We start from the raw sequence: 22988 nt of genomic DNA on the forward strand, positions 1-22988 counted from the left end.
CTGGCCATTAAAATTGCTACACTACGAAAATGACGTGCTACAGACGCGGAATTTAACCGACAGGAAGAAGATGCTGTGATATGCAAATGATCAGCTTTTCAGAGCATTCACACAAGGTTGGCGCCGGTGGCGACACCTACTACGTGCTGACATGAGGAAAGTTTCCAACCGATTTCTCATACACAAACAGCAGTTGACCGGCGTTGCCTGGTGAAACATTGTTGTCATGCCTCGTGTAAGGAGGAGAAATGCGTACTATCACGTTTCTGACTTCGATAAAGGTCCGATTGTAGCCTATCGCGATTCCGGTTTATCGTATTGTGACATTGCTGCTCGCGTTGGTCGAGGTCCAATGACTGTCAACAGAATATGGAATCGGTGGGTTCAGGAGGGTAATACGGAACGCCGTGCAGGATCCCAACGCCCTCGTATCATCTTATCCGCATGGCTGTAACGGATCGTGCAGCCACGTCTCGATCCCTGAGTCAACAGATGGGGACGTTTGCAAGACAACAACCATCTGCACGAGCAGTTCGACGACGTTTGCAGCAGCAGGGACTATCAGCTCGGAGACCGTGGCTGCGATAACCCTTGACGCTGCCTCACAGACAGGAGCGCCTGCGATGGTGTACTCAACGACGAACGTGGGTGCACGAATGGCAAATCGTCATTTTTTTTGGATGAATCCAGGTTCTGTTTGCAGCATCATTATGGTCGCATCTGTGTTTGGCGACATGGCTGTGAATGCACATTGGAAGCGTGAATTCGTCATCGCCATACTGGCGTATCACCCGGCGTGACGGTATAGGGGGCCATTGGTTACACATCTCGGTCACCTCTTATTCGCATTGACGGTACTTCGAACAGTGGACGTTACATTTCAGATGTGTTACGACCCGTGGCTCTACTCTTCATTCGATCCCTGCGAAACCATACATTTCAGCAGGATATTCCACGACCACATGTTGCAAGTCCTGTACGGGCCTTTCTGGATACAGAACATGTTCGACTGCTGCCCTGGCCAGCACATTCTCCAGATCTCTCACCAACTGAAAACGTCAGGGCAAAGGTGGTCGAGCAACTGGCTCGTCACAATACGCCAGTCACTACTCTTGATGAACTGTGGTATCGTGTTGAAGCTGCATGGGCAGCCGTACCTGCACTCGCCATCCAAGCTCTGTTTGAGTCAATGCCCAGGCGTATCAAGACCGTTATTACGACCAGAGGTGGTTGTTCTGGGTACTGATTTCTCAGGATCTATTCACCCAAATTGCGTGAAATTTTAATCACATGTCAGTTCTAGTGTAATATATTTGTCCAATGAATACCCGTTTATCATCTGCATTTCTTCTTGGTGTAGCAATTTTAATGGCCAGTAGTGTATTTCTGCGTCAGCATGCCTTTTCAAGTATATGTAATAATTAAGACTTTTATCTTTATTCGTCAGTTTTCCTTATATATTTACTACCGATAGACTTCCACACCATGGCTATAGTATGTTTAGCGGCGCCGCCACAAACGGTGATAATTAGACAATGTGCCCGGTGGCCACGCACGTACGGCGCCTGAGGAGCAAGGAGACGGCGATGTAACCGACCGCAGAGCAGGCGGAAAACAGTTCCTTTCAGGCAGCCTTCTCGAACGAATCATCGTCAGCTATGGTAAGGCCACCATCTTCTCGCCTCCACTGCCGCTGAATACAGTACACACGGCTGCTAGTAAACAGATCGAGGCATAAGGTCGTGGTCCACAAAACTCTTCTGCTCCTAACATTTCGTCCAGAACTGTGCTGGATATCTTCAGATGCGTTGCTGTTTCGTTTGGTCTTGAGTCAGCAAACCTCGATGCTGGAGCAACGCTTCTGAAGATCAGCGCCGTTCTGGAAGACACATTACGAAGAGAAGTGTTTCGTGGACCACGACCTTATACCCCTATACCAGCATCAATATCATCTGATCGTGAAAGACTTCATACTATCACGATACACACTGACAGATAAGAAGTGCGAAGCAGCCAGAAGGAGTGAAGGAAATGAAAGGTGACATCACGTTTTGACAAGGTATATGAGGTTATTTCAGTTATTAAAAGAATCCAGTCAAATTTAAAAACAACTTGGTAATATGAGCCCACCTGTATGTATGACACTCCACCTCCTCTGGCCTAGGTACCTGCACTGATTCAGTTGGGAAGGGTGTCATAAATCTCCTCTATCCTCTTCTGAGGCAGTATGGCTCATAACTTTGGAGCTGGTCCTTGATATCCTGGATATTGCCACAGAGACGGAGTTGACGTCGAGCTGATCACACACATGTAACATCAGCGACAGAGGTGCGAATCCTGTGGGATTGCCTCCACATCAGTCAGGGATGTTCATTATCAGGCCGAGCAATGTCCTGTTAATACATGGCTCGACGATACTGTATCATGAGAGGTACGACATGACGTTGCAGGATGTCCTTGACGAACCTTTGTGCCATTTGCATTCCCTCAGTCACTCCCATGTGTGACCTGAAGTCATAACCCGATGGCTGCTACACCATGCCTCCAGGAGTAACACCGGTGTGCTTCTCCAAACGACTGGAAGAATATGACGTCTCTCCAGATTCTAGCCAATTATGGTCTGCCAGACCAGTGCAGAACCACGGTTTATTCCCGAAAACAATGTGACGCCTTTCACCAGCAACCTATGCTTCCATGTCACTGCACCGCATCGAACACAGTCTACGGATGGGACTTAATTCCCTAGTCTGGCTGCTGCTGGTTTATGACCAATGGTGCGGGATGGCTCAGAATGTTGCAGGGAGTCCGTTACTTGCCATAGAATGCCAGGTGCAGATGAGAAGTGGTGTACGTCACTGCGATCCTCCCTTGGGCTGGTAAAACTGTTGATTGGAATCTTGACGAGGAGTATGCCTACCTTCACGTGCGCATGCAGTCTGAATGCACCACATATCTCGATATTGCACGATTCGACCAGCCAGCCATATGAGACCCACAATGACGCCTCTTTCGAATTCTCAAACGTGTTGTTAACGGGCACGAAACATCTCTGTGTTCTTCACAGTGATCACTCAAAATCTAACGCTGCTCACGTCCCACTATGTCCACTACCAGTTCTAATAACAACAGTAATGCAGTATGGTAACCGGTCTACCTGCCACAGACGGTTGTAACTCTAACCATTTGCGTATCCGCCGATAGTGTGTACGTGCACGGAGATTCATTGGGATTTTAACATGTCTCCTGAGTGCTTCACTTGTCAGCCAGAGTAGTTTTGCTGCACTTTGCCAAATTCTTCGTCTCGCTCTCCTGTAATGCTGTAGGCTTTTGTCAGCAGTGTTCCACTGCCGATGACATACCTGAAAACCAGTGCTCTCGACATCTCTGCTACCGTGGCCTATGCTATGTGGAACACGATGAACTTGTTTACGTTCTTATTAAGTGTCAGTGATTGCATACCTTCAGAGACGTTGAATTTCTGCAACTTCGCTTGTTTTTTGCGGACTTTTGCAGTTCTTCCTGTATACGTGGGTCCTGCGATTTGCATTAATGTTTGATGGCCAGTAAAATATTGTAACGGTAAAAGTGTTTATTTATTGCCGTAGGTTATAGCATTTATCTTGGCAGTTGAATACAGAACACCATATCCCTACACACACACACACGCACACACACACGTATTTTTAGTGTGTTACGTCGTTTTCCTTAATCGCTTCTGTATTCTTGGAGATGTGCTCCGTCGTTTCGAGTAAATGGATGTTTTGTCCCATATGCGCTTCGAGTCTTTTTATTTGTGGAGCATCTTCAGTGGCTTGTAATATATGTTTGTTTGATGTATACAATAATTGCGTTACATAATAATTGTAGATGTGTTAATGCATTACAGTTTTCTTCATCCTCTTGCTGTTAGGGAGGAACTTTTTTCAGGGCAAGTTTCGCGAGGTTAAATTACTATGTTTCTAGAATGAGATTTTCACTCTGCAGCGGAGTGTGCGCTGACATGAAGTTTCATGTCAGCGCACAGTCCGCTGCAGAGCGAAAATCTCATTCTGGAAACATCCCCTAGGCTGTGGCTAAGCCATGTCTCCACAGTATCCTTTCTTTCAGGAGTGCTAGTTCTGCAAGTTTCGCAGGAGAGCTTCTGTAAAGTTTGGAATGTAGGAGACGAGATACTGGCAGAAGTAAAGCTGTGAGGACCGGCCGTGAGTCGTGCTTCGGTAGCTCAGATGGTAGAGCACTTGCCCGCGAAAGGCAAAGGTCCCGAGTTCGAGTCTCGGTCGGGCACACAGTTTTAATCTGCCAGGAAGTTACTGTGTTTCTACTTACAATTTGTTATCTTATTAATTTATATGAGAGATTTATCATGTTCGTCTGCGTAAACTAGGATGTCGGATTTTCGGCGTTTTTCGATCACATTTCAGTTGTACACTTCTCTTTCGCTGTCCACTCTATATCAGTTTGTCTGTTTTTTGATATCTGTTTTTTATGTATGTGCGCGTTTTATTTTTTATTTTTTTTACAGAAGAACTGTATCATATCTGTAATAATAACTCACTTGTTATATATAGAAAACAAACATGTATTACAGAGCACTGAAGACGCTTCCCAAATAAATAGAAGCTAAATACGCATGACAAAAAACAAGCAGGCTTTCTTTTAGCTGCAAGGACGGAATACGACTCCAAGAACACTCACAGATTCTTTACATCAAACACTTTCTTGCTTTCTTGTAGATGTCAGCGTTATTTCAGAACAAAAGAAACGTAAGTAGCGAAATGACTGTGTCAACCGTTCTGAAGACGAATCTTCATAAAACATGTTTCAAAATGAAGGCATTCGTTCTGTTAATCATTTGAATGCATTTATCATTTGTGAAAACTTACGTACATCGCTTCCACAACTGAATGGAGAGATCTGAGTTTCAGTTTTGGGTTGCCTGAGAAAAGATTGATCAATGAAAGAGTGCAGTTGATTTTTAGTAAATTGTTGCCACCAGTATGCTGGTGTAGTTTACTTAAAAATCGTTATGTATAAATGTTAGGAGACTATTCTTCGAGGTTAACAACAAAGATTTATGACGTGAGCAATATCCATAAAACAGATATAGAGAATTTTAGACATGACCCATCGGAAAGACAAGGCCCAAGAGATTTAAAAGAAGTTGAGAATATTCGTGCAGAAACTGATCGCAACCTAATGCGTTATTACAGGTTAATTGCTGCACCATACCACAACACTGCTTCTATGCTGCCAAAACGTGTAACAGCTTGAAGTATAAATTTCCTGAGAGGTGTTTTGCGAGTAAGAAACACCATTGTTTAACGACAAAGTTATCGAAAATTTAACTCTCATACATTAGTAGACCGAAAATCTGAAAGAATGTAGGCCGTGGGTTTCAGTTTCATTTCTTCATGAAAGTATCGCTGATAGATAAGTCATTGATCTAGTTACCGTCTCAATTGAGCGCAGTTTCTACTATACCAACGTGTTACACTTTTGAGTAGGGGAAAGTGTTGAAATATGGCACTCGTTTCAGACTTCAGCCTCTAACCAGCACGGTAATAAAAGTTTAATATATTTTCTTATTCCATTTGGAAATGAAAGCACTCACTGTGTGTGCTGCGGTTTTTTTTGAAACTACAAAAATTCCTGCAGAACATTAATGTTTTTTCACACGTGAAAACTGATCCAGGGTACAATATGGTCATGTAACTAGGAACAAATACTCTGCTTAAATTTAAAAGTGTTGGAACCAAGAAAATCTTGTCAGTACTCTACTTAATTAAGTATGTGTTAAATTACTACTCTGTTGCATGCCCATAATCAGTAAGTCAAATTAAATTAATAAGTAGTATTATCAAAAAACAGTTACAACCTGAAACCGTTTCGAAATAGAACTTGTTGGCAATTAAACATATTTCCATTTTCGGTACAGTCATTTGTTAGCAAACAACATGTGTTCCGTGGTGAAGGGACCCTCTGGTTCAAGGCACCAGATGGAACAGAACTGACAAAGTTTGGCTGAACCGTCCACACGTTATTTAGCTAGTTTTAAAAATATACAGACTTTTCTTCACTGAGGAATTAGTAATATCTTCAAGATAGCTTTGATGTATTATACATTGTTTAAATATGTAGAAGTCGTACTATTTACAAACGCTGCAAGGAAAACAATCTCACGCCTCACTACAACAAAAAGTGTAGAGTGTGCCAAAAACTGCTTATGGTCATCACTAGGGGGCGTTCCTTTATGTGAAACGAAAATCTAGATTGAAACACCGACTAGGAATCACCATGTGTTCCTAGGTATACTATCCTCCAGGTACAACAAACACTTCTATTTGGAGGTAGATTTACAGGTACTGAGGACTTGAATGCATATATTATTCCCACAGAGTAGTATAGTTGTGGCGGTAAGAGCTGGAATACTCTTATAACAGGAGGGTAAGCATACTCCTCAAGCACTGTTCGATACTGACAACGAACAAACCAACAAAAATGTTGCAACAAATAAGCAATCCCATCATCTCATTTACTCATTAGTTATTGGTTCAATAAAATACCAACAAAAGTAACTATCATTTATGTCTCATCAAAGAGAAGTCTTTTCATTCTAAAGTTCGCGTAGTGCGGTAATGGTGCGGGAGGGGAGAAGGCCAGGGCATTAGCTAACGTCTAACTGAACTCAGGGATAATGATCTGATAAAGTTTGGGTATCGCTGACCTAAGCCAACTGAAAATAGTTGGTAATAAAATCAAAAGCATCAATAATTTTAGTTAGATTGAATATAGTTTAAAAAATGAAGGAAAATCAAATGTTTAAATTAATTAGTAACGGTTAGAGGGTCATTGGGGCGCTTAACGCAATTTTATGGAGCGGGAATGTGACGAAGGGAACGAAAAGTATCTACTCAAGTCGATATTAGAGTGTACAATCTTTTATGGAATAGAGACGTAGACAATTAGTCAGAAACATATAACCAGAATATTAGAGAAGGACTTTGAAGATTAGAAAAAATGACAAGAAAATTAAATGTAAGGAACAACCAAGTGTTAAAGAGAATGGAAGTGAAAGAAGGAATTTGTGTTGTGCTGGAACAGAAGAAAATAGCAGTGGTACAGACATGTAAGAATAATGGAGGAAACAAGAATATACTGAAATAGAAAACTGAAGAAAGATGGAAAAGAGCACGACCCATGACCATGATGTGGCTGCAAACCGTTCAGTTGATAGTGAGAAAACGTGAAGCAGAAGAAGAGCCTATAAAAGATCGAAATAGATGTAGGAACATTTTGAAGAGACAGTGTTGAATACTGATTGAAAATGTGTCACAATTTCTGAGCTATTGTTACGTTGGACAAAAAGTCTGTCTCTAAGAAATTTTAGTTAATATAATACACAAGGTCAAGTTTCAGGTATTTATTGTATAAAATAATAATAATTAGTGCTGGCCTCTGTGGTTACTTAAAAGCTGAAACGACGAATAAATGCATATCAGCGTTGATTTTGAAACATAAGCAGAAGTAGAACTCAAAGAGCTTGTATTATAGTTTTTATATTGTTAACGACAGGTGGGGTATTAACAATTCTCCTGCATCTTAACTATATTAACAGTAAATTAACGAAAGTGAAGATTTTGGAAAAAATTTCAAGGTTATCAAGAAATCAAGGCAAGTTTCCTTAGCTACAGCAGCTATGTCAATGGACGTTTCATATCTGAATCAATGTATCCTAGAATTATTCAAATTGAGTAGCGCAGGTTACCCGAATCACAGTGTAAATATTACTAAATATCTCAACTTTTTGGGGAAGAAAATTCTAGATAATATGAGACTCTTGACCTAACCGAAACCTAACTCCATGTACAGTACAAAAGTTGCGAAATCAAGCTGATTCTCTTCGCAACGGCGAAGTTGAGAAATGAGTGGTAGCAGGTGAGCCGCATTTAGGCAGAAAAAAGAGTGAGACCTGAACTGGGTGATGCAATAAACCACCTTTCACCAGTGGCTTATACTGGCTGATGGAGGTCGGTGGGATATGTAGCTCCGTCGTCAGACTAAATTTTTTGTTTCTGATTTTATCGAACCAAATCACATACTCATTGGAGTGGCGAATTGCTGCGTTCTCTGCATTCTCAGAGAATTGACCCACCCATGACATTTCTGTTCAACTGTATGTCGGTTTTTTATAAACTGTTGCCGTGAATAGTGTCTTTGCCGGAGATTCTTTAGAATTATGTTTACTCTCTCTAAGAATCTTCAGCGAAAATATGTATTTCAACTGAAGAAACAAAGCATTAATAAGACAAAAATTAGAGAGGGAATGAAGTTCATAGTTTAATACTCAATCGGAGTTGACGTCTTTTGGGGACGGAGAATAAGTTCGTTTGTACAATGATGGAAGTGACTTGGCAAACTAGTCACTTAGAAAGCATAGGAAATCGTTATCACTAATGTCGTTTCCACACACGAAAATCAGATATCTTAAGCGAAAAGACTGCAACCAGTGCAAAAGTTACGGGTACTCGAGAGCCCCACGTAGAATTTTTCGAACCTCCGCACTTTTATCCTCCTCAGCATTAATCCTAAATTCGGTCTTTCGTGTTAAGCAGATATTTATGCTTGATATCCATAATGAAAATGTCCCAGGAACATGGTGCAACCTTACAAGACAGTGAATGAGTTTTGCTGAAGATAATGCATATGAGTAAGAATGTGTGTCATGGAGTTTCTCCACTTACGCTAAACACCCTTCGGTATAACCACGAATGTGTGAAGAGCAAAGATAACAGCAGATCACTTTTGATAGCAATCGAAACAATAACCAGGAAGCAGAAAAATCAGAGCAAGCCGCGTAAGGATTTGAACAGGCAGACGAAAGAACAAGAGACATCCCCAGAAAAATTCAACAATTAAGATAACGTGATAAAAATTTTTCTGTAAACTGACGGCTAAGGTGCAACAACAGTGCTCTATGATTCTGACATATCTTTTTCAACAGTGGTGACACTTTTGCGACGCACGTGATGTACCTGCGACAAGCTTCAGGAGATAACTTGGGTAGTAATCAACCGCTTTTCGTTGAATTTAGTCCTTTATTACTGGATCACTACCGGTTTCGGGGCACTAAGAGCCACACCTTCAGGTGAACATCTGTGTAACAATAAAGCCAGAAGAAATAACAACCCGAAGATATTTACTGACATGGTACATTATTCTTAGATTTAAAAAAAATTATGAAAAATAATAGGAACTTTTACATGAGAATATCAAAATGTTAGCACTCGCATAACTAAAACATTACATCGGAGAAGCTCGGAACTATGAACCCAACATTCGTTGTCCGTCAGAACAAAACACTGCTAAAAGGTGATATGTCATAGAATAAAATAGTCTGGTTACAATACAGTGAACGGGTCCTATTCAAATCATACCTTAGTGATGAACTGGTAAGGTCAAAATAAATGAAAACAATTAAGACGTAATATTGGGCCAGAATGGAAACCCAAGAAGTGGTTGCCACATAATGGAGGGATGTTCCACCTGGACCAAACCCGTCAAGAAAAGAGCTATTGACGAAAAAGCAAAACCTGGAAACCTCATTTATCGCTTCTCTGATCTATACGGAATCGCGAACAGGGGCCGCGACCGCGTCCCGTTTTGTGTCATACAGACGTAAACAGTTTGCCTGAGGGATGCTCGCGCATGCGCTAGGATGCGCGGTCTCGACCGAATGATAGGTGATCTTTTTTGGGATACACGAATAGTGAATGAGAACAAAGAATACTGGGATAAAAAAAGACTAAAGCTTTTTCTTCAAAAACAATCTATGGAATAACAATATGACAATGGCAGTTCACATATTTTTTGTTAATAATGCCCGTAAGCTATGCTTTAGTTAGTACGTGTAATGACGTAAAAGAGGAACATTATATACAGGAACGAAACAGATCTGCCGGCATTGTCCACTGAATAAATCTTAAAACTTTAACAACTTAAAAATCTAAAAAGTATTGTTCAAAAAATTCTATACTTTGACAGTTAAAAGGATCCTAGATCGTAGTGGATTTGGATAATTATTAAAAGTACATGAAACTTACGAAAATTTACATAAATTTTAAAACATACTTGAAAGGAAGACGTGGAGAAACTGAGATAATGAGAAGGATGAGTACGAGGTGCGGAGGTGAAATGAGGAGGGGGAGGGGCAGGAAAATGGAAAGGCACACGAGGGACAAAAGGGAACTAGCTAAAGAAAGTACAGAGTATTACGTCAAATAACTTAGGCACTCGAAATTTGCCAAAATGCTACGGTGTCTCAACTTCGTTTGTCCATTCAGGGTTTGGTGTGGAAACCGACAAATGGCCCTGATTTTCGATAACTTTCAGGATGCTTGAAGTCTAGCGCTTTTTTATGCAAAAATCTTAAGTTAGTAGTGATAACGGTGACATAATGCCTCTGTTCACGAAAGTGGGTACTCAAGGCAGATTTTGAGCTAGAAAGTCTAAGATCTTTTATAAACTTGGTGCTAAAGCTGCCACTTGTTGCTCCGACGTACCGCATGGGGCAATGATTTCAATTATTGCAGAACATCCCGGTTGCATTATATTTGGAACAATTGGCATGTTCTCTGTGCCTATACTTCGTGCCAACGGTACTGGGAATGGAGAGAACCGGTTGAATACTTTTAGACCTCAACTGTTTGCCGATCTCTTCGGAATTTTATGATACGTGATAACAGCGTCCTTCCGACTATCGACATTCATAAAGGTACTGTCCGGGTGGTTGGGTTTTCTTCTTGTCTATCTGAAGATACCCCATCTAACACCATTGACGAACCCACTGTCAAAGCCATTTTTATAGGCTGTGTAGTGTATGATTCGAAACACTATCAAACGCTTCCCTTGACAACGGGGCACTATGGAGGAATACGTAAACAACCCGAAGGCTGGCATTTTGTACTCGATAGGGTGGTTGGAGGAACTATGAATCACTATATCAGTTTAGTTGCATTCTGTAAATATCGAATTCGGTTTTAGTATCATAGAGGTAATCTTAAGGTCGAGACATGGTAACGTGAACGTGCCCTCCTCGACCCCCCCCTCCCCCCTCCTCATTGTGTTGAGCTGAAAATTAAAAGCCGGTCGTTGTGGTCAAGCGGTTCTAGGCGCTTCAGTCTGGAACCGCGCGAACCGCAACGGTCGCAGGTTCGAATCTTGCCTCGGGCATGGATGTGTGTTATGTCTTTAGGTTCGTTAGGTTTAAGTAGCTCTAAGGGACTGATGACCTCAGATGTTAAGTCCCATAGTGCTCAGAGCCATTTGAACCATTTTTGCAAATTGAATGTTCTCATGTAAGCTGTTTAACTCGTCCACGAACTGACATCATTCCTCGCGTGTTTCATTGAAAATGCTGTCAGTTCAGCCTGGGGTGGAAATTTTCGAAACTAGATCCGGTGACGACAGTGTGTCACGACACTGTATTGACACATGTGGCTGCACGTCCGTTTGGCCTTTTCGAATCAAACCATTGGGACACCATCTACAAAATTTCAGCTGCCGAAAGGAGTGGAAAATTTGAAATGTTTCTGTGCTTGCTGGAAACGACTGTTTTTACGGAGAAAAGCGTCCTTGTGGTTGGTTAGTGCGTCCCCACTTACGTTTGTCGCTCTCTGTACGCAGAAAAGATGGCAGAACGCGGGTTTGAGCCGTCGTCCTGCCGAATGCGAGTCCAGTGTGCGAACCACTGCGCTACCTCGCTCGGTGTGATGCAGTTTCGATTTGGAGAGAACTTCTAGGTCGCGGACGAGGTGAGACACAACAATCAGTTGCTGATCCGTGACCAACTAAATAGTGATGTTTGGTTGGGATCCTCTATGATGATCAAACTCCGTCGGTAAGAGCAGTGTGGAATCGTCAGGAGTGATGATTTCAGTATCGTTTTAGGTAAACTCTGACGGAACGGAAATCGGTTATTAATCAGTCATGATTCACTCCGTGTATCGTGGGCCCAGTTGATTCTCATGATTCTTTTCGTTATGAGGCATCGGCTGGCTTTTATGATTCATTTATTAATGGAAAGTGGTGAACTTTGCTGTCGAATCTTTGTTTGTGAGTGGAATGGAATATCAATAGCAGCCATTAACAATTTATAACAACAATTGCTGTAACAAGTGACAGAGGCCGAAAACGAGTTTGCGCCTTGTCAATGACAACAGGTTTCAGAAATTACTTCTCAGTGAACCATTTTCCGAGGGAACAGTTCGAAGTGAAATGCTTACTATGAACATCTGGAGTCGCCTACACTGTAAAAGGCTGTTGCTAACAACAACACATACATTAATGAGCCAACACATTATGGCCATCTGGTTAACGGCCTGTTTGTCCGAAATACATCAATTATTCTACGTATCAGGGATCCGACAGTTTGTGGAAGTATGTGGCATTAGATGTCTACTCACAAGTCATCTAATTCACGTAAACACCAGGCCGCCGATTTGCGTACGTGCTGATGGCACCCGATAGCGACCCAGAATTTGGTCACTGAGACATCAAAGTGAGTTCAGTATAATGCTCCTCAAATCACTGTATCACGGTTCTGGCTCCGACACGCGGACAATTATACTGATGAAGGAAGACATCGCCGTCGGGGAAGACATCAAGCATGAATGGATGCAGGTGGTACGCAGCTGTCAGCGTGTCTTAGATTATTACCACAGGTCCCATGCAAGAGCAGGAGTGTCTGTCATAACATAATACTGCTCCCGCCAACCTGCGTATGTGGCTCGCTGCACGTTTCGAACTGCTGTTCACCTCGATGACGGCGTTTGTGGGGACGACCAGAGACCTAGTGTAGCAAAAATGTGATTCAGCCGAAGAGCTGACACGCTTCCACTGATCGACGGTCGAATCCCGATGGTCCCGTGGCCACTGGAATCGTAGCTGACGATGTCACTCGGCCAAGATGTGAACACGTAGGGGTGGTTTGCTGTGGAACTCCATGTTCAACCGTGTACTAAATGTAAATAAATGTCCTGTGACTAGGGCTAGCCGTCGGGTAGACCGTTCGCCGGGTGCCAGTCTTTCGATTTGACGCCACTTCGGCGACTTGCGCGTCGATGGGGATGAAATGATAACGATTAGGACAACACAACACCAAGTTCCTGAGCGGAGAAAATCTCCGACCCAGCCGGGAATCGAACCTGGGCCCTTATGATTGACATTCTGTAGTGCCGACCACTCAGCTACCGGGGGCGGACAACCATGTACTGTGAACGGTGTGCTCCGAAACATCTGTGCGTGCACCAGCATTCTGCTCTTTCGGCAAAGATGCCACAGATCACCGTCTATCCTATTTGACAGAGCAGTCAAACCTCCAAATTCTATGTTCTCTGAAGGGTCTTGGACGTCCGTTTAGCACCTGGTGGTAGTTTCACTGTCCTTCTGCCTCTTTCCGTAGACGCTCACGACAGTAGCAAGTGAACATTCGTCCAGATTCGCCGTTTTCGAGATATTCGTTCACAGTCTCTGCGTAACAATAATTTGCGCTTTGTCCAAGTCGCTTATCTCAACGGATTTCCTTATTTGCAACCCAGATGTTCGCTAGGGTGATCTCCCATCAGTGTCTGCTCCGCTTACTTACTTCGAAAGGTGGGCATATGGAAGTGGACAGGACATTTCTTTGCGTATAGTTTCAGAACGAGTGGAATTTCATATTACGAGAGAAAATCAGTGTGACATCTGTGGAATAGTCGACTTGCGGCAGTGACAGTTGTATCTCTGAACTTGTGTATCTTTGGCTCATTTGTGGAGTGGAGAGTAGTCCAGTGTTGGACGTGGAGTAATCTGGCAGAACTTTTAGTGTAATACATATTGGAGAAGGATTTGCCTGAACAGAATTGTTAGAAATTATTAATCTGATGGAAGGATTTACAGACGCATCATTTATCGAACAGAATGAATTTCCATTAGGGGTATGTTTTTAAGGTAATACTTTTTTGCTGGCGTGTACTGATAATGTCAGCAATTCTTGCGACAGAACAGTCCATCTCCTCACCTCAGCTTGGGTCACTTCAGCTCATTTCAATCTGCATACTCGTAAAACCGTTGCGTTATAAGGCTTTTGTAAAGAAAGTTCAGTTTTTGGTTTTCTGTGAGTTTTATGTTCTTGTGAGATAAGAGTTTAAAATGCACCATTGTCATTGTAATGAATGAATTAGCATTTTCATTTCAAGTACCGGTAACAAGTTTTTTTGGCATGAGAAAATCTTCCCGATCTTTCTCCAAGTAGTTTAGTTTTACTTCAGTATATTTTAGCTGGCGCAATTTCTTCATGATGTAATTTTTCACGTGAGGTTCTTTTCATATTTTGGTGGTTCTTTCGTCTCTCATCTCACGTTTCCATTTCGCAAGTTCTTAGCATTTTCTGTGTAATTCAAATTTTTAATGGGCCAGTGAACAGTGTGTGTGTCATTATGTTGCTACGTAATTTCAGTGTTTCAATTTTTTTTTGGACAATGCACACTTCGATTTTGGTAGTGGTTTTTGAGTAACAGTTTGATGTAAGTGTCTGCACCGTGAACGGCAGCTAGCTTTGTCTTTATGTAAAAGTGTGCACTGAAACATGCTGTTCGTAATAGTAATTTCAGTTCAAACTTTTTATAACAGAGGGCAGTACATCCAGTTTTGAGTAAAGAGCAGGCAAAAAATTTAATACAACGAACTAACGATTGAGTAAACCAAATAACTTTCAACTTTTGCTCCCTCGTCACGTGCCCGCAACGTCGACAAGCGGCATATAACGTCGCGGTTGGCAGTGATCAAAATGTTTTGGCTTATCAGCGTACATTTCCACGTCTTTCAAATGATATAATACATGGAGAGCACTGACTACCCAGTGAGTTGTTGGCCCTCCATTCTGTGGAAACAGTAGTTGAGACTGGAAATGACTCTGTGCTGTTGTGCGGGTTTTTCTTGTACGAAGAAAAGGGCCCACTCATTCAGTTTACCGTGAACATGAAACAGGTAGTTTATTTTAAAATGGTCGGTGACTTTATTACAGATTTTAAAGCCGCTGAGGTGACAAAATTTAAGGGTTACCGTCTGCTATCGCGTCGCCCCTCCGTTTGTCCGTCATAGCGTAGCAACTCGACGTGGCGTGGACTCTAAAAGTCGTTGGAAGTCTCCTGCAGCATTGGAAGTTTCTTGCAGAAATATGGAGCCACGCTGCCTCTTAAGCTGTCCATAATTGAGAAAGTGTTGCCGGTGCAGGATTAAGAGTACGAACTGACCTGTCCATTATGTTCCACAAATGTTCGATGGGATCCAGGTCGAGAGATCTGGGTAGTTAAATCATTCGTTTAAATTGCCCAGAAAGTTCATCAAACGAAATGCAAACATGAAGTCCATGAGTGGCTGCAAATGCTCTACAAGTAGCCGAACATACCTATTTCCAGTCAATGATCCATTCAGTGTGACCAGAGGACCTAGTGCATGTCATGTAAGCACAGCCTATACCATTTTGGAGCCACCACCAGCTTGCACAGTGCCTTGTTGGCGAGGGTCCATGGCTTCGTTGTTTCTTCATCAATCACGAAGTCCACTATCAACTCTTACCAACTGAAACGGGGTGTTATCTGACCAGATGACGGTTTTCTAGTCGTATAGGATCCAACCGATATGTTCCGAGTCCAGGAGAGGCGTTGCAAGCGATGTCGTGCTGTTAGAAAAGGCTCTCGCTTCGGTCGTCTGCTGCCACAGCCCATTAACGCAAAATTTCGCAGCACTGTCCTAACGGATGCGTTCTTCGTACATCCCATTGCCGTTATTTCACGCAGTGTTGCCTGTCTGTTAGCACTGACACCTCTATTCATACGCTGCTGCTCTCGGTCGTTAAGTGAAACCGTCGGCCGCTGCATTATCCGAGGCGAGAGGTAATGCCAGAAATTCGGTATTCTCTGCATAGTCTTGACACTGTGGATCTCAATATTGATTTCCGGAATGTAATGTCCCATATGTCTAGCTCCAGCTGCCATTCTGCGTTCAAAGTCTGTTAATTTCCGTCGTACGGTTGTAATCAAGTCGGAAACCTTTTCTAATTGACAGTTCCATTAATGCCCTGCCGATTTAGGTCTTTGTACCATTATATGTACATACCTATCTCAGGACTTTTGTCACCTAGTTGTGGACACTACAATGTTTTAAGAAAACAGAAGTATTCACAGAGCTGCAAGTTGACGTTTACTCACGCACCTTGTCACACCCTGACTGGTGCGCTAAATTAATCTTAAACGCCTACAAAGGGTGTGGAACAACTAGGAATAGATAGTGAGACGTATCAGTCAACGTTGCGATGTGGCAGATCTACAGAATATAATCATCACTGAGTTGCTTCATCAACATCTACTACGGCTCTTCAACTAAGTTCCTGGCACAGTGTTCTTAGAACCACCTTCAGACTATTTCTCTACAATTCCACTCTCTAACAGAATATATGAAAAATGAAAACTGAAATCTTTCCGTACGAGCTCTGGTTTCTCTCATTTTATTACGATCGTCATTTCTCCAGATGTAGGTGGCGACAGTAAAATGTTTTTATATTCAGAGAAGAAAGTTGGCGACTGAAATTTCGTGAAAAAATTTCGCCGGAACGAAAAATCCTTTGTTTTAAAGATTGCTAAAGCGACTCCTAGATCACATACGTTACCCCCTATTTCATGATAATATAAAACAAGCTGCCCGTCTTTGCCAATGCTGTCTGCATACCATACCATACCACACAGCACAGCAACACTACAGAAAAGGACGGACAAGCGTCTCTGTAATACACCTGGTACATCTCCTAAGCTTTCTGCCAATAAAACAGTCTTTGGTTCGACTTATCCACAACATGTGAGCGTTCTAATTGAAGTTGCTCGTAATTGTACTTCCTACGCGTCTAGCTGAATTGGCAGCGTTTACTTTTGTGTGGTTTATCATGTAATCGAAATATGACGTATTTCTTTTAGTGCGCATGTGGATAACCCCACGCTTTTCCTTATCCAGAGATAACTGAAACTTCAGCTGGATGTGACATACAGTGTGACGATTATTGAACTGTATGGGAAAAAAACGAAAAATTAGTTACAAATTACGGCGTGTACACACTTTATTCAACCTGTAAAAGTCCCTACAGATATTCGGATTTAGATTGTAAAATATTCGATATGCCTGCCATCATTGGCGATGATGCGGCGCAGACGAATAGCGAAATTCTGCATGACTCGCTGAAGGGTCGGAAAATCGATGCTGTCGATGAACTCCAGAATGGCTGTTTCCAACTCAGCAATGGTTATGGGCTTATTGCCGTACACCTTGTCTATAATATAACCCCACAAAAAGGAGACGCATATTTTCAGGGCCGTAGAATATGGCGACCGATCGAGGCCCATTCAAGTGGTCCCAGAGCCAGAATACGTGCCCCAAAGTGTCCTACAGGACATCAAACATTCACCTCCTTCGATGGGGTCGAGCTCCGTCTTGCATCAACCACATATTGCCGAAATCATATGCCAAAACCTTCACGTACCGTTTGGTGGTATCTGTGCCCTCAAGGAATATCTTGTGTGTGTGTGTTAACTTTATCTGTTTGTGCTGTTTTTACTTGTACTTGTACACAAAGAAAAAATGCAAACAAAATTCAAATTTGGCGCCGAACTCTTTGGTGAACAAATGAACACTGACTGGTCCGGGACACACAACAAACCACAATAACACTGTGTTTTGGTGAGGTGAAAAGTGTTTAACTACGTTATTTGTGGAAAATGCTTCTTATAGTTACGTGTGCACCACAACACCTCAGCATGATGCGGAGAATGGAAGTGCTTGCCACACGAAAACTTAAGTAAAAACGAATATAGGCGTGAAAACATCGCGACATACTAAATTACATTTTAGAAGATAGGTTAACTCCCAGCAAAAGACTTTCTCATCAACATCGTTTCGTTGCAGATGACAAGCTACCTGTAGTAATAAACACACAAGTGATCCAGAAAATTCATGCACGCCAAATGTAAAGGCATTTACAAAAAGAAACGATCTGTTGCTTAAACTAAAAATGCACAAAAATTTATAATCATTTAACAAAATGTTCATATTGCAGAATAAATAAAAACGAAAACCCACTGATGATGACACAGTGGTGCCGAAACATGTTTGGGTTCTGAGAAAGGACGGTGTTTTGCATAACTGATGGACCTCACATCCAACAGTTATTATTATCATTATTATTATTATGTGCTGATTACATACTGGATATATTTCAATGTTGTCTTACTGATCTTTACAGATGAAATGAATGCATTTGTAATAAATGAAAATCTGAGAAGTCATTTCCAATTGACTGTTAGGGTTGGTGACAGAGCTCATGAATTTTCTATGGATATAAGATAACAATAATGTGAGTGTACGATCTGGCCGTGGACTGGTAACAGTAGCCAGCCTGAGTGTGGTTTTTAGGCGTTTTTTCGCGCTAGGTTAGGCAAAGCCGGCCGGAGTGGCCGTGCGGTTCTAGGCGCTACAGTCTGGAAGCGAGCGACCGCTACGGTCGCAGGTTCGAATCCTGCCTCGGGCATGGATGTGTATGATGTCCTTAGGTTAGTTAGGTTTAATTGGTTCTAAGTTATAGGCGACTGATGACCTCAGAATTTAAGTCGCATAGTGCTCAGAGCCATTTGAACCATTTTTTTTTGGTTAGGCAAATGCAGGGCTGGTCTCCAAATTCCGCCTCACGGAGTACAACACACAGACAGTTCAAATACGACCACACACAGAACAAAGGTTAAACGATTGACAGACACAATGGCGCCAACGACTTCACTGCCTTAGCTTAAATTGACGAATGTGACTTCGGGAAGGTCATCCGGCCACGAAGGTAATCAACCAAATAAAATTTGCTAAATCCTGACAAAACGAACTCCGCACTAGACGGAGTCAATGGTAGAGACAAGGAAGGAGAATTGAAGAATATTGTGGCCGAACGCCATGAGGGAAGTGTGGAGCCGCCCCCGTCACTGACCAGTTCCTCCTCGGCGCGCTGGTAGGCTTGCGCCAGCTGCGATATGGCGCCTATCTTGTCGCGGGCGCGTCCGAAGTGCGCACACTGGCAGAAGAACAGGTGCATCATGCGGCACATGAACGTGCGCTTCACCCGCACGCTAACTGACGCATCTGAAACAAGAAAGGAATTTTACTTTGATGAATGGCGAAACACCAGAGACTCCAACAAATGGGACACCATATTTTGATACAAATAGAGATTTGCTTAGCAGGTTCCATAGCGGGGATATGATTCGATTCATCCGGATCGTTGCTCCAAGCACCGATGCTTGACTTATCTTCTAAGGTAACTATGAGGGTCAGCATTACCTCCCATGTTCCTACATTCCTCCGGAACCCAAACTGATCTTCTATGGCGTCGGCTTCTACCAGTTATTCAATTCTTCTATACATAATTTGTTTCAGGTTTACTGTAAATTTACTATAATCAACGCACACCTCGAGCAACGAAGAAGTTACTTTCCCGCCAATAATTTAGGAATTAAGATCTCAGTAATTGTCAACACTGATACAAATTACATCATATGTGTCCATAGGACGGACATCGAATGGATTTGGTGACCAGGACATCATCTGGAATTCGTATTCATGCTTCTCCAATCCCTGGATCACATTCTTGTCTTGTGATATGAACTATTTCTTTGGAAATTCCTTCGATTGTTGATTAATTGTCGATTATAAATAGAAGCAAGTTGTGAGAAATAATATTCATATATATTAAAAATGAAGAAATTCCTCCAGCTGTATTTAAGGTGTCGATTTTATATTGGCAACTAGTTTCAACGTTGTAACAACGTCATCTGCAAGCCCATACACGTATTGACGTCAACTGCGTGCGGCTGATACTAGAAGTCAGTGGCCCATACTAGAAGTCCACTGCGATGCTGAATGGACAAATAGTCACGATAAAAAAATTTTCGAGCTATTCGAAAACATGTTCGTTTTATTATTTTAATACTTAAATTCCTTTAATGGGTACTACAAACGTGTCGTACCCTTTCATCCTATCTTTAGATTTTTTAGGTTACCCTTGATTGTCGATATTTCTATAACCTCAAATAAGTGACAACTTCTCTGTGGATGAAGAGCCGTGACATACCGCTACCACGGCAACGGACGCCGTGGCCAGGGCAAAGATAACACCATACGAACACACCAGCTGCTACCATGACGACGGCGTCCTCGCTACGCAGACTAGAGGGCTCATGATGTTGTTGTTGTGGTCTTCAGTCCTGAGACTGGTTTGATGCAGCTCTCCATGCTACTTTATCCTGTGCAAGCTGCTTCATCTCCCAGTACCTACTGCAGCCTACATCCTTCTGAATCTGCTTAGTGTATTCATCTCTTGGTCTCCCTCTACGATTTTCGATTTTTACCCTCCACGCTGCCCTCCAATACTAAGTTGGTGATCCATCGATGTCTCAGAGCATGTCCTACCAACCGATCCCTTCTTCTAGTCAAGTTGTGCCACAAGCTCCTCTTCTCCCCAATTCTATTCAATACCTCCGCATTAGTGATGTGATCTACCCATCTAATCTTCAGCATTCTTCTGTAGCACCACATTTCGAAAGCTTCTATTCTCTTCTTGTCTAACTATTTATCGTCCACGTTTCACTTCCAAACATGGCTACACTCCATAAAAATACTCTCAGAAACGACTTCCTGACACTTGAATCTATACTCGATGTTAACAAATTTTTCTTCTTCAGAAACGCTTTCCTTCCCATTGCCAGTCTACATTTTATATCCTCTCTACTTCGACCATCATCAGTTATTTTGTTCCCCAAATAGCAAAACTCCTTTACTACTTTAAGTGTCTCATTTTGTAATCTAATCCCCTCAGCATCACCCGACGTAATTCGACTACATTATTATCCTCGTTTTGCTTTTGTTGATGTTCATCTTATACCCTCTTTTCAAGACACTGTCCATTCCGTTCAACTGCTCTTCCAAGGCCTTTGCTGTCTCTGACAGAATTACAATGTCATCGGCGAACCTCAAAGTTTTTATTTCTTCTCCATGGATTTTAATACCTACTCCGAACTTTTCTTTTGTTTCCTTTATTGCTTGCTCAATATACTGATTGAATAGCATCGGGGATAGGCTACAACCCTGTCTCACTCCCTTCCCAACCAATGCTTCCCTTTCATGCCCCTCGACTCTTATAACTGCCATCTGGTTTCTGTACAAATTGTAAATAGCCTTTCACTCCCTGTATTTTACCCCTGCCACCTTCAGAATTAGAAAGAGAGTATTCCAATCAACACTGTCAAAATCTTTCTTTAAGTCTACAAATGCTAGAAACGTAGGTCTGTCTTTCCTTAATCTTTGTTCTAAGATAAGTCGTAGGGTCAGTATTGCCTCACGTGTTCCAACATTTCTACGGAATCCAAATTGATCTTCCCCGAGGTTGGCTTCTATCAGTTTTTCCATTCGTCTGTAAAGAATTCGCGTTAGTATTTTGCAGCTGTGACTTATTAGTAATTTTCACATCTGTCAACACCTGCTTTCTTTGGGATTGCAATTATTATATTCTTCTTGAAGTCTGAGGGTATTTCGCCAGTCTCATACATCTTGCTCACCAGATGGTAGAGTTTTGTCAGGACTGGCCCTCCCAAGGCTGTCAGTAGTTCTAATGGAATGTTGTCTACACCGGGGGCTTGTTTCGACTCAGGTCTTTCAGTGCTCTGTCAAACTCTTCACGCAGTATCATATCTCCTATTTCATCTTCATCTACATCCTCTTCCATTTCCATAATATTGTCCTCAAGTACATCGCCCTTGTATAGACCCTCTATATACTCCTTCCACCTTTCTGCTTTCCCTTCTTTGCTTAGAACTGGGTTTTCATCGAAGCTCTTGATATTCATGCAAGTGGTTCTCCTTTCTCCAAAGGTATCTTTAATTTTCCTGTAGGCAGTATCTATCGTACCCCTAGTGAGATAAGCCTCTACATCCTTACATTTGTTCCCTAGCGATGCCTGCTTAGCCGTTTTGCACTTTCTGTCGATATCATTTTTGAGACGTTTGTATTCCTTTTTGCCTGCTTCATTTACTGCATTTTTGTATTTTCTCCTTTCATCAATTAAATTCAATATTTCTTCTGTTACCCAAGGGTTTCTACCAGCCCTCGTCTTTTTACCTATTTGATGCTCCGCTGCCTTCACTATTTCATCCCTCAAAGCTACCCATTCCTCTTCTACTGTATTTCTTTCCCCCATTCCTGTCAATTGTTCGCTTATGCTCTCCCTGAAACTCTGTACAACCTCTGGTTCTTTCAGTTTATCCAGATCCCATCTCCTCAAATTCCCATCTTTTTGTAGTTTCTTCAGTTTTAATCTACAGTTCACAACCAATAGAATGTGGTCAGAGTCCACATCTACCCCCCTGGAAATGTCTTACAGTTTAAAACCTGGTTCCTAAATCTCTGTCTTACCATTATATAATCTATCTGATACCTTTTAGTACCTCCCGGGTTCTTTCATTATTCTTGAACCAAGTGTTAGCTATGATTAAGTTATGTTCTGCACAAAATTCTACCAGGCGGCTTCCTCTTTCATTTCTCTCTCCCCCAATCCATATTCACCTACTATGTTTCCTTCTCTCCCTTTTCCTACTCTCGAATTCCAGTCACCCATGACTATTAAATTTTCGTCTCCCTTCACTACCTGAATAATTTCTTTTATCTCATCATACATTTCATCAATTTCTTCATCATCTGCAGAGCTAGTTGGCATATAGACTTGTACTACTGTCGTAGGCGTGGGCTTCGTGTCTATCTTGGCCACAACAATGCGTTCACTATGCTGTTTGTAGTAGCTTACCCGTACTCCTATTTTTTTTATTCATTATTAAACCTACTCCTGCATTACTCCTATTTGATTTTATGTTTAT

General features: G+C 42.1%; 1 protein-coding gene across 2 annotated transcripts in view; it reads right to left on the minus strand.

Annotated features, from left to right (window-relative positions):
• Positions 1-22988, minus strand: part of LOC126162976 (phospholipase B1, membrane-associated-like) — a 368462-nt gene that overhangs the window by 177845 nt on the left and 167629 nt on the right. For both annotated transcript variants that reach the window (XM_049919827.1, XM_049919836.1), the window contains exon 6: positions 19055-19206. In XM_049919827.1, coding sequence (XP_049775784.1) covers positions 19055-19206 — 152 coding nt within the window. The remainder of the gene's footprint in view (positions 1-19054; positions 19207-22988) is intronic.

Source organism: Schistocerca cancellata, chromosome 1 (assembly GCF_023864275.1).
Source record: "Schistocerca cancellata isolate TAMUIC-IGC-003103 chromosome 1, iqSchCanc2.1, whole genome shotgun sequence".
NCBI classification, from domain to species: Eukaryota; Metazoa; Arthropoda; class Insecta; order Orthoptera; family Acrididae; genus Schistocerca; species Schistocerca cancellata.